The sequence below is a fragment of the Macrosteles quadrilineatus genome, unplaced genomic scaffold, assembly GCF_028750875.1.
Source record: "Macrosteles quadrilineatus isolate MER2022 unplaced genomic scaffold, UCM_ALF_1.0 Scaffold_1__1_contigs__length_201487025, whole genome shotgun sequence".
Classification (NCBI taxonomy): Eukaryota; Metazoa; Arthropoda; class Insecta; order Hemiptera; family Cicadellidae; genus Macrosteles; species Macrosteles quadrilineatus.
In genome coordinates this window covers 97594834-97607075 of record NW_026542594.1, presented here as the reverse complement: position 1 = coordinate 97607075, position 12242 = coordinate 97594834, and the positions used below count along the sequence as shown (strand labels likewise).

At 37.7% G+C, this 12242-nt stretch overlaps 1 protein-coding gene across 1 annotated transcript; it reads left to right on the top strand.

Moving 5' to 3' along the window:
• Nucleotides 1-3994: 3994 nt before the first annotated feature.
• LOC128999145 (uncharacterized protein K02A2.6-like) lies at nucleotides 3995-9774 on the top strand. The gene is made up of 4 exons (XM_054425521.1): nucleotides 3995-4082; nucleotides 5651-5905; nucleotides 6941-7557; nucleotides 7834-9774. Exons 1-4 carry the CDS (start codon nucleotides 3995-3997, stop codon nucleotides 9772-9774), a joined length of 2901 nt encoding a protein of 966 aa, XP_054281496.1.
• The last annotated feature ends 2468 nt before the right edge of the window (nucleotides 9775-12242 follow it).

The following is a 12242-nucleotide window of genomic DNA, read 5'->3' as shown; positions in this document are numbered from 1 at the left end:
GTAATATCTAATGTCGTAGCCCATGTAAGCCGACACAGTCCAGACCACTGTGATACACTGAACAGACTGCTAGTGTTGTCGTGCCTTGTTCTCCCATTATCTCATTACTGGCAAAGAGAGAGAGAGTAGGGTACAGGGTACAGTACGAGGATGAACCAACGATATAAACAACGGAGTTCTTTACATCGTTGGGATGAACTGGTTCTTAAAGTATTAGTGCCTACGCCGGGACGTAGTGCGTTGTCATGAATTTCCAGTGGGCTGAGAACCTACCGTGGCTTTAAGACTATGTCCTAGCTAGAGCCTTGGATGGGATTGCAGCTGTGACAACACACATGTACATTACGAATTTGGCGTGATTACGAACTGACAACCTGCCGCAGCTGCTGGTTAAGGTAACACTGTTTGGTTTATTTCTACAAAATGTGAGGTTGGTTTTGAGTGTCCAACCCACAACGTCACTGCCTTGGTTTTGTCGCCCTACTGACTGTCCCTGTGGTTTTACACTGCATACAGAACGGCTTTACGTGCTGTATGATTCTTCAAGCAGATCTGTCAAACGTAAGAGGGATTGACTGGGGAGCTGAGTGGCTATACATCAATAGGTTGGCTTTTGGTGGTTCGAAACTGAACCCAACTGTTCCTGATCATTGGGCTAATAAATTATCCTGGCTTACGAATCCACTGGTCGTAGTCAGTTACAAAGCTACACAGATCATCTCACTTTATTCTACACATATTTGTGTTAAAATACGCACCCAGGTGACGTCCCCATCTCAATTGATTATTGATAATTTACAATAATTTATAAATCATACATAAATTAACTACATGCCTGTAAAATATCTAAATGTTTTGCACAATAAAATCTTGAATAAGTATTTAAGTTTAAAAAAATAGAGACTTTTAAACCAGTTTACTTACAGGTTAATGTTTAGTAACGCACATTACAATGCATATTTGCAACATGAGTACATCCTTGTATTGTTGTATGAGTATGAGGTATACATTAAACGTAATTATGTCACAACAAATTATTTAACATTTTTTACTTATTTCGTTAAATGCAAATAAAAAGCATTAAACAGCAATAAATTTACAAACAGGTTTGTTCAGTTTAGTAAAGTGAACCTTAAAAAGTGTATTTTAGAAAACATATTAATTATGATTCATATATATAAAAATATCCCATCATTTATGGCATTTGAAAAATGTGGTGAAATAACAGCATCGCAATAATTCAATGGCTAGGAAATGGAGCAACCAAACACGAACGCTGTAAATAGAGCCGAATAACGCATAGCAGATTATGTAATCAATCTTCATGTGTTAACGAACTAACGTTGCAGTTAGAATCAGCTGTATGCCGACTGTGCTGAACAAAGTGCTATTTCAGAGTAAAACAAATTCGTCCATCGAGTTTTTGGCGATAAATTGTGGTTTGTTCCATTGGGTTAAGATATTTACTGTATGCTTGATGCAATTGAACATTGAAGTATCTATTATACAGACTTATGCAATTTCTAGAACAAGACTCTTTAGATATTCTTAAAAAGAATTTCTGTTTACTCTGTATTTGAAAATTTACAAAAATAATACAACTTAAAAAATTCAAGGCTTTTTACAATGAAAGAGCAGACTTTATATGTTTATTACTTGAAACCTTTAGTACGATGATAAAACTCTTCACAGTAATTTTCTACAACCTATTTATATTTTCTATTTCGAAAATCACGACAAAGAATTATGTTTTTCTTCCTCTAAAAACCAGAAGTCAAACTCTACAATTACAATTCATTACAACATACAACTACTATAGTACTAATACTATTGTAGTCAATACTATAGTATTAGTCAAGTGATAATTCACAACAAAACCTTTCTTTCGATACGACATTGGATTAATTATTATTTTCTAACACAATTCTTTTGTTTATTTTCACTGCGGTCTTGTAATTAGTATGGAAGATTACACCTAAAAAAAATTTATTTGCTAGATGTGAATAAATAGTTCAAGCACAACGAAAGTTCTTAAAAATACCCTATAATCAACTATCAAATTTATGAATGGCTGATACAGTTTGTCTAATTCTTTGAAACTGGTTACTTGATCGAAGAAACATTACTGAATGACTTCAGATTATATAAGTATAAAAGAGGATGTTTGTATATATATATATTTGGCAGTGATAAACTCAGACACCGCTGAACCGATTGCCACGAAACTTGGTACATACGTGTAGAATTTCATGGAATAGGTTTATACACCATCAATTTCGTGATCTGTCCAATCGGCTCCGCCCCAGAGGCTCTGGAGTTTCCCATGTTAACCTTATGAGAAATGGAATTAATGAATCTTAACAGCTGTTTCAATTAAACAAGTTGGTTCTGTTCTATGATGTTCAATAGCATTAAAGTTACAAGGATTACCAACAGGGTGCAGCACTATTATTTCTTTTACATTATGACAACAGCTAATCTGCAACCAAAAGGTGAGTGAGCATAGCGAACAAACTTCAACCTGGGGCCCATTTCATAATAAACTACAAGTTACAAGTTACAACTTGTAACTTGTAATTTCCATTAGATTTGCATTGGGCGATCAGCTGATTTACTAATAATATTAGTTTGTACTTTATTATGAAATGGGCCCCTGGAGGCGAGTTAGCGTAGTGAACGAGCTAACCTGAAGGCAAGTGAGCGCAGCGAACGAGCTCTAACCTAAAGGTGAGTGAGCGTAACGAGCTCCAACCTAAAGGTGAGTGAGCGTAGCGAACGAACTTCAACCAGGACGTGATTGAGCCATGCGAACGAGATCATCTTGAAAATTAAGAAGTTAAACGGGGCAAAGCCCGCGGGTTACAGCTAGTTTATATATAAAACGGCTGAGAATACATTAATGAAATCAATTAAAATCTGTATTTGAAAATAATCAAACGTTATTTTAGCTACTACGTCGGCAACACTTCATTCTATGCTTAACCAGTACCATATCATACTTGGTCTATAGTTGATCACGCTTGACTTTGTTAAAGTATTCAGCCTATTAAATCCTGCTCTTTTACTAATAGTTTAGTTAGTGTTTTAATGGTGTACTGTTTGCATAAACTCAGAATAAACAAAACGTCCATGGAAACAAACACCACTCCAAGTCAATTGGAGCATAGCATTATTTTTAGCTTATGTGCAAATACCTTTATATCACATTAGAAAGAATTCTGCACCTTAATGATCACAATTGGCCAGTAAATAAATGTATGGCCAAGCTTACAAAATCTGGGGTTAGTCACCTGGCTCTTCAAGCATGCTCTCAAGTACTTCGTCCGTTTACAAAAATTTTCTGAAGGAAATAATGGTGTATTGTGAGTTTCCACTTTACATAATATTTCCGATAAGTTATGAATGTTCTGCTCCAACCATTGTATAGGTCCACTTCACTGAGGCTGTTTCATTCTGCACAATCTACCCAGTTGTAGATTCTGTATGTTTGAATAAAACAAGATGTCGTCAATAAATTAACCAACTCTTTCTTCTTCTTATATCATTACCCTTTTTATATTATTAATGGGAGTAAAAAGTAACTCTAAGTTACTGTCTAAAAACACCAAAGTTAGAATTTATAAGACAATAATCAGCCCAGTATTATTATACGGAGCTGAAACATGGAAACCAAATAAAAAAGAAGAAAAGAAGTTAATCACATTCGAAAATAAGATTTTAAGAAAAATTTATGGACCAATTTATGAAGGTGGTGAATGGAGGAAGAGAAACGACAGAGAACTGAGAGAACTCTACAGAGATCCAGATGTGGTGTGTGAATTTAAGTGTAGAAGAGTTAGATGGGCTGGACATGTTTTACGAAGAGAGGAGCAAAATAAGTTAAAATTAGTTTTACTAAGAAATCCCGAAGGAAGACGACCGAGAGGAAGGCCAAAACAAAAATGGTGGAGCCAAGTAAAGAAAGACATGGAGCAACTAGGAGCAACTGAGGAGGATGCAGAGGATAGAGCAAGATGGAGAGGCTTTGTTGGTGCGGCCAAATATCTTCTTAGATATGCATGGCCCTGGGAGTAAGAGTAAGAGTAAGTAAAAAGTAACTCATGTTATTCTAAAGCTACATTAGTAAATTTTACAATACATAACTGAGCGTCTTCAAACCTGAAATAAACTCGGATTTAACAGTATTATGATGTGGCATGTGTGTTATATATGAATTATGGATGGTATATATATATATATTTGGCAGTGATAAACTCAGACACCGCTGAACCGATTGCCACGAAACTTGGTACATACGTGTAGAATTTCATGGAATAGGTTTATACACCATCAATTTCGTGATCTGTCCAATCGGCTCCGCCCCAGAGGCTCTGGAGTTTCCCATGTTAACCTTATGAGAAATGGAATTAATGAATCTTAACAGCTGTTTCAAAGATTACACCAACTAAATAATTGGTGGTGCTATGTTGTACTTGAATAGTTGGTGATATTAATAAATGTTAGACATAGTGAACATGAAAGTGAATTAATTAAAACTGAATTGAATAATTACATAAATAAGTTGAGGCGTTCTTTTGCATATTTTTGAATTCTATTTCGTAAAAAGTGTTTTATTGGATTAAAAAAATTCTGATAGTCACACACCTTTTGTGAATATTATAAAGGTATCTTGATCCCATTCTGGACCATCTATATTTTGCTGTTATAATTATGCTGTATGACGTTTCAAAATGGACTGTGGGGGTTGTTTCTAAAAGGCTCATGGCAATAAAAATACCCCCACCACAGCAAACCTGCCTACTAAGCGAATTTTAATTTCTCTTATTGGATTTGGTCTAAAATATTCCAATTTAAATATTTATCACCTAATTAAATATAAACATTTATCACCTGTACAAATAGGTATCATTAGATTTGACGAGTACCTATGTTTGCTGCTATAGTGAAGAGAACCGGCGTTTTTATCAGATATTAATAGTCTAGGATTAAACAAATAAACTAGGGTGGTCTGCCGTTACACTTTAGACGCATAAATGAGCGAAGCATTATTTAAAGATTGTCAATGGTTAAAGCAGCTAACACCTTACAATATTCAACAGATTCGCCGTTTGTTTGCCCGATATTATTTAAGTTCTAAAGGATGACAAATTTATCTGATAGTTCATACTGCACCTTTGTAGTGAAACTGGCAGTCCTGACTATTTGCTTGTACTTTGTAAATGGGCATAGCAGGATGTACTCGTGCAATCAACATTTGTTCTACAATCGTCAGGTCAGTTAATTCGTTCGGGACACTTGACACATCTGTAATATATATAATTATTAATACTTCAAGAAGCAGCCAAGGGAATATTTTAGTTTGTTGTGGTGGCTGCACTGTATTGGGAGATGACGTCACGTCTCCACTACCGATGTTCGTCCTCAGTCCCGCGTCATATGTTAACAAGGTTAGTCTAGTCTACTTGAATAGTGCCGGGTTCTTTGAGCGTTCTTATATTATTACTAAAAGTATTAGTTACTAAATTGGCGCAGTCGCCGGTATGTAAATTGGTAAAAATGGCTAGTGGGTCGATAGGGCGTATGAGTGATTTTAATCCCGGGGAAGAGGATATAAAATCTTACCTTTTACGACTCAAGCATTTCTTTTAAGCCAACGAAGTGAAAGACGAGAAGAAGGTTTCAATTCTCATTACAGTGATCGGACCTAAAATTTTAGCAGTGTTATCGGACTTGCTTTCTCCCAAAACAGTTGATGAAAAGACGTTTGACGAACTAACTAAAGTGTTAGAAGACCATTTTTCGCCTAAAAGACTTGTCGTGGCAGAGCGTTACACGTTTTACAGCCGTTGCCAGAAACCAACCGAGTCCATATCTGATTTTGCTGTGGCAATTAAACACCTTGCGAGTACATGCAAATTCAACTCGTTTTTATCCGATGCATTGAGGGATAAACTAATTTCGGGCTTAAATAATGATGTAATTCGGCAGAAATTACTGTCTGAAGAACTAGATTTCAACAAGACTTTTGCCTTGGCACTCCTGTTGGAACAGGCTGAGAAACAGACCGGTCTTTTCACGAACCAAACTGTCCACGAGGTTTCTAAATTCAGTGTTCGGAAAAATTCTCTAACAGGTGTTAGAAACTTTAATAGCAGTGTAAACTCGAAGAATAAATGGCCTGGAAATAAAGGTGAAATGTCAAATAGGCCTAGCCTAAATCAGTGTTACCGCTGTACAAGTGCCGATCATAGGGCTAGTGTTTGTCCTTACAGTAACTACAAGTGCCACATTTGTAAGAAAATAGGTCATTTGAGCAAGGCCTGTAATTCCAAGGATGGTTCTACTAAAATTCGTCCAAAAGGGAAATTCAAAGTTCATCAAGTGGAAAGTGAGGAGTCTAGGCCTAGGCCTAGCTTGGTTGATCAAATGGAGGAAGTATCATTGTATAATGTTGGAGTGTGTAATAAAAATCCTGGCTACCAGGTAAGACTAGATATAGAAAATGTATCTGTTAATATGGAAGTAGATACTGGTTCAGCTCTGACCATTTGTCCCCAGGAGTTGTATGATCAACATTTTGCACATTTGAGTTTGAGTCCAGTGGACATAAAATTACTTACTTACTCTGGTAATGAAGTGAAGGTTATGGGGGAAACCCAAGTAAAGGTTGTATGTAATGGTCAGTCATATTATTTACCGCTCTTGATAGTGAAAATTAATCGACAAAACCAACCGATGCTACTAGGTCGTAACTGGCTTAAGTATGTTAAGTTAGATTGGAAATCTATATTTTCATGCAATTACTCTGATTTACCTGTAGATAAACTTAGTGGTCAGATGGTCACAGGTAGGCCTAATGCTCATAAGATGAACACACCTAACCTAACTTGTTCGGTTGGGCAAGATGTTGTGGAACAGTTGAAACAAAAATATGTTTCAGTATTTAAGGGTGGTCCAGGTGAAATAAAAGATGTGAAAGCTCGCATTGTGTTGAAGGACGGGACCATACCTAAATTTTGTAAATATAGGCCAGTGCCGTATGCGCTGCGGAAGGCAGTGGAAGATGAACTTGACCGCATGGTTGCGGATGGAATAGCATACCATGTAACCAGTGCTGACTGGGCTACGCCTTTGGTGGTAATTCAAAAGAGCCAAGGAGTGCGTCTTTGTGGTGACTTCAAAGTGACTCTTAATCAAGCTATTCAAACTGAACATTACCCGCTACCACAACCCGCAGACATTTTCGCTTCTTTGGCGGGTTGTAAATGGTTTTCTGTCTTAGATCTTGAAGCTGCGTACCTTCAGTTGTCAGTCGCTGAGGAATCTCAAGAACTCCTAACCTTGGCTACGCACAAAGGACTTGTGCGACTTCGTCGTCTACCCTACGGTTTGTCGTCTGCTCCTGCTTTATTCCAGGCTGCTATGGATAAGATCATTGGAGGATTGGTGGGGACTGTCGCCTACTTGGACGATGTGTTGATTGGAGGGTCAACTAAAGAAGAGGCCTTATCAAGGTTGGAAAGTGTACTACAAAGATTACACGAGTATGGAGTTAAGGTAAATGAGAATAAATGTAGATTTTTACAATCTAGTGTACAATATCTGGGATATTGTTTGACTGCCGAAGGTATTAGTCCTCAGGAAGGAATTTTAGAAGCTATTCGGGATGCCCCGGAACCTACAAATAAAGAAGAGTTAAGGGCCTATGTGGGATTGGTAAATTACTATGGTAAATTTATCTGTAATTTGTCTGATAAAATCAGCTGCTTTTATGATCTACTTAGGAAAGATGCGTAATGGTTGTGGTCAAATAGTTGTTCTAAGGTGTTTCAGCAAAGCAAATTGTGGGTTTTAAGTTCAGATGTGCTGGTGCATTATGATGTAAATAAGCCCTTGATATTGACTTGTGATGCAAGTCCCAGAGGTGTAGGGGCTGTTCTCTCACACCTCATTGATGGCATTGAAAGGCCAATAGCGTTCGCTTCAAAGTCGCTAAGTTCGAGTGAAAAGAATTACTCACAGTTGCACAAAGAGGCACTTGCCCTTATTTTTGGCGTCAAGAAATTTCATAAATATATTTATGGAAGAAAGAATGTAATTTTACAGACAGACCATGCCCCCTTGGTAACTATCTTCGGAAGCAAGCGTGGAGTTCCAGGCGTTGCCGCCGCACGACTTCAGAGATGGGCCCTCATACTCTCAGCCTATAATTTTGAAGTGAAGTTTCGACGCGGTGCTGACTTGCCGCATGCAGATGCACTATCCAGACTGCCCCTGCCGGACGACCGAACTCTGGAGTTGGAGACCAACCACGTGTCACATGTAGACACCTGTGTGCAAGTATTCAACTGCTCTGAATTGGTGAGTGATGCGCCCATTACCTCTAAGGATATTTCTAGGCTAACTGACAAGGATCCTGTGTTGTCTAAGGTTCGAGATTTCATCTGGCATGGCTGGCCAGACGTTAAGGATGTTGAGTTACTAGACTTTTATAGAAGGAGGGAAGAATTATCGGTGGATAATAATTGTGTAATTTGGGGTGCTAGGGTGGTTGTGCCCGAAAAACTTCGTAATGCGGTGATCCGGCTGCTACACGACCAGCACCCGGGAATCAACCGTATGAAAATGCTGGCTAGGAGCTATGTTTGGTGGCCTGGTTTAGACAAATGTATAGAGGATACAGTTTCAGCTTGTCATGTGTGTCAATGCACCAGAAATGCAGTGGCAAAAGTTCCGTTGCAACCGTGGCCTCTAAGTACATGTAGGTGGCAAAGAATCCATATAGATTATGCCGAAGAGCCGCAAACTAGGCAACAGTTGTTAATAGTTGTGGACAGCTTCTCTAAGTGGCTCGAGGTCTTTATCATGAAGTCGACCACTTCTGCTAAAACCATTGAAAGGTTGCGATCGTTGTTTGCATCGTTTGGGTTACCCCAGGAATTAGTGAGTGACAACGCTCCTAATTTTACAAGCACCGAGTTTAAAGAATTCCTGAGAAATAATGGCGTGCAATTCACATTGTCTCCGCCATACCACCCAGCCTCGAACGGAGCTGCGGAAAGATGTGTGCAAGAAGTGAAAAAGAATCTCAAGCGACAAGTCCTGGCGGAAGGTTCTACAGCTGTGTCACTGCAGCATAAATTAGATAATTTCTTATTTGTATATAGGAATACACCCAGTACTGTAACCGGATTGTCTCCGGCCGAGCTCTTCCTTCAGTGGAAGCCAAGAACTAAATTGGCTTTGTTGAAACCCCACTTAATGTCACAGATTGAGAAGAGGAAGGAAATGCAGAAGAATTCCGCTGACAGACATTGCGGTAGTTTTAGGTCTTTTGTGGAAGGGGAAAATGTACTGGTCAAAACGGTGCGACAAGAACAAGTGTCATGGGTCCCTGGTAGAATCTTGGAGAAACGTAGTGCTGTCACATATGTAGTCAAAGTGTTGGGAAAAACAAGGTTTTGCCACGCGGATCACCTCAGGCATCGCCAGTTAGAGGAGGAAGAAGAAGGAATCATGATTAATAGGCCTATGCAACAATCGCCAGTGAAAACCACTCCAGTCAAGTCGCCAATGAGGATGTCGCCTCAACCAGCTTCCGAGCCTCCTAAGCAACCAACTCCAAGGAGGTCCCCGGAAAGAGTGAGCATTCCCGACTTCCCGTCAGCTCCAGTGGATCAAGAGGTAGTGGAGACCAGCTTACAGTGCAGTCCATCACCACAACTTCGAAGATCCCAAAGAACCGTACGGAAGCCGAAGAAACTTGACTTGTAGTAAAATTAGGCCTAATGAAATTAGAAGATTTTTAGTTTATTTTTGAAGAGAGTTTTATGAGTTGGTTTAGTAGAGACAATTTAACCTGAGTTATTAATGAAATGACTGGAGTAAAGTTTTGTTGAGCTATTTTATTTTAATTAAAATGTTTGGCTTGGCCTTGGACTATTTTGAGCTAAGCCAGAGGAAAAGTTTTATTTTATTTTTGGGGCGAGTGTAATATATATAATTATTAATACTTCAAGAAGCAGCCAAGGGAATATTTTAGTTTGTTGTGGTGGCTGCACTGTATTGGGAGATGACGTCACGTCTCCACTACCGATGTTCGTCCTCAGTCCCGCGTCATATGTTAACAAGGTTAGTCTAGTCTACTTGAATAGTGCCGGGTTCTTTGAGCGTTCTTATATTATTACTAAAAGTATTAGTTACTAAACTTATATTATTTAACTTTAGACTTTAGTTGCATTTGAACGACAACGCGAACAAATCGGTGATTGGTTTGATTGGTTTGGTTAGTTGTTGGCAATGACAGTTAGTGCAAGTATAAAATTGTAGTGCATCTAATTCATGTTGGAATTGATGCCTATCATTATCAGCTTCTTCCGCCACTGCTTCATCTGGTTCTTCTTGTTCACGACGCCACTCTCTTACAATATTTGCATTATTGGTGCGACGACCAATATTACGACGTGGTCTTTGACCCTTGCTCAAAACAAATATAGCAAAACTGTTACTTCCATTGATAAACTAACTTTAACCTAGGATGAAAGTAAACATTGAAATGTAAACAAAACCGTTACAAACAATTAACATATGTTTATCTTATTTAAATAAAACGAGATAAACCCATATGTCATAAACCCAATATATTTTTTCTTTCAACTTACATTAAAATAACAAGCGAAATTGCGTGACCCCTAAAATAAAATCCAGAAGGAAATTTGCAAATATTTTTTTACCAAAACATTGTGCTCAGTATTCTTTAGCTGTTGGCCAAATTTGATATTAATTGGTCAAGCCATTACATTCTGATGCTCTTACAAAGAAGTTACAAAGTGAGGGAAAGTGAGCTACGCTCGCTCCGCTCGCTTCGCTCAATTAGCCAGATTTGAACAAAATATATCCATAAACAAGCAAACCTCAACAGTTTTCTTTCCATCTATAAGAATAACATGGGCGTTTTTATTTAAAATGTACAGTTTCTGGAACTGTATCCTTAACCTTTAATCACATAACAATGCTTTAATAGTTTAATGTACACAGTTTTTTTTATATTAATTTCAATTTTTTTTAATAACTGTTAGAGATAAGGCAAATGTGTAAAGCGTTTAAGATGTATTTCCGTGTATTCTTTAACTTTTGTTCGAACAAGATTTCTGTATTCCCAATGGTTAGTGAAATATGGGCAAAAACTTAAAATCAGCGGCCATTTTCCAAGATGGCAGCCGTAGCACAGCATGCACGAATGTTGATTGTTATATGTTGTGACTGGGTACTAGTACTACACATTTGCAAAGTTTCACCACTTAGGGAATTATTTCCAGGTAGAGTTGTATTTTTCCCTAAAATGGACTGAACTATTAGTGAAATAGTCGCAAACTTTGAGAAGATTTTTTAAGTGTTTGAGTTGCACATGTTTCATGTTTGTTCTGGAATAACTTGAGTGTAGAATTTTGGCAATTCATACTCGAATTATAAACCGATTAACCAATAGAAATTCAAACCAATTAAAAAATACCATTTATACAGTCAATAAAACCGTTATTACCCATAATGGGCTGATTGGTGAATACTAATTGAAGTTCATTGAGTTGGCGCAAGTTTAAAGCATTTCTCGGAACATCGTGGAGCGGCAAACTGCCAAAGTCATTGTATCCTCCAGGTCATATTGGAACTTAGCCCTTCTCTTATTTACTAATCCAATTAGTTGTTGATTATAACTTAAAAACAATCTACCGGTATGTGTTGTGGAACTGTTAAACTAGGATTCTCGAAGCAAATTTATTTTTGTTTTATAAAATATTAAGCTTCTTTATAGGTTTCATAAAATCACACCACGCTGGGGTGCGTTGATGTCAGCTACATTATATTCTGTTTAGGGTTTGTATTAGTTTAAATTTAGTGGCGATTGTATTTAATATTGGTCCTTAATGATTGTAAGACAGTTTTTAACACAAGGCATACCAATACCAATAGAACCAATGTTTTAAAATAACGAATTTAACTCTAAAAAAACCACAATTCTTTTTCCATTCAATTTAGCAGGGAAATAGGAAAGGTAGTTTTAAAAATAAATTGGATAATCATTCCAATTAATCCATCTTAATTTATCTTATCCGTGTTAGGTATCACCAAAGACCCTATTACAGTCCCCCTTATGTCCGTCATTATTCACACAAATAACGTATAAGGTACAGACAACTGTTATACAAATGTAAGGCCTTTTCACACCGGCGTACTGGACGTAC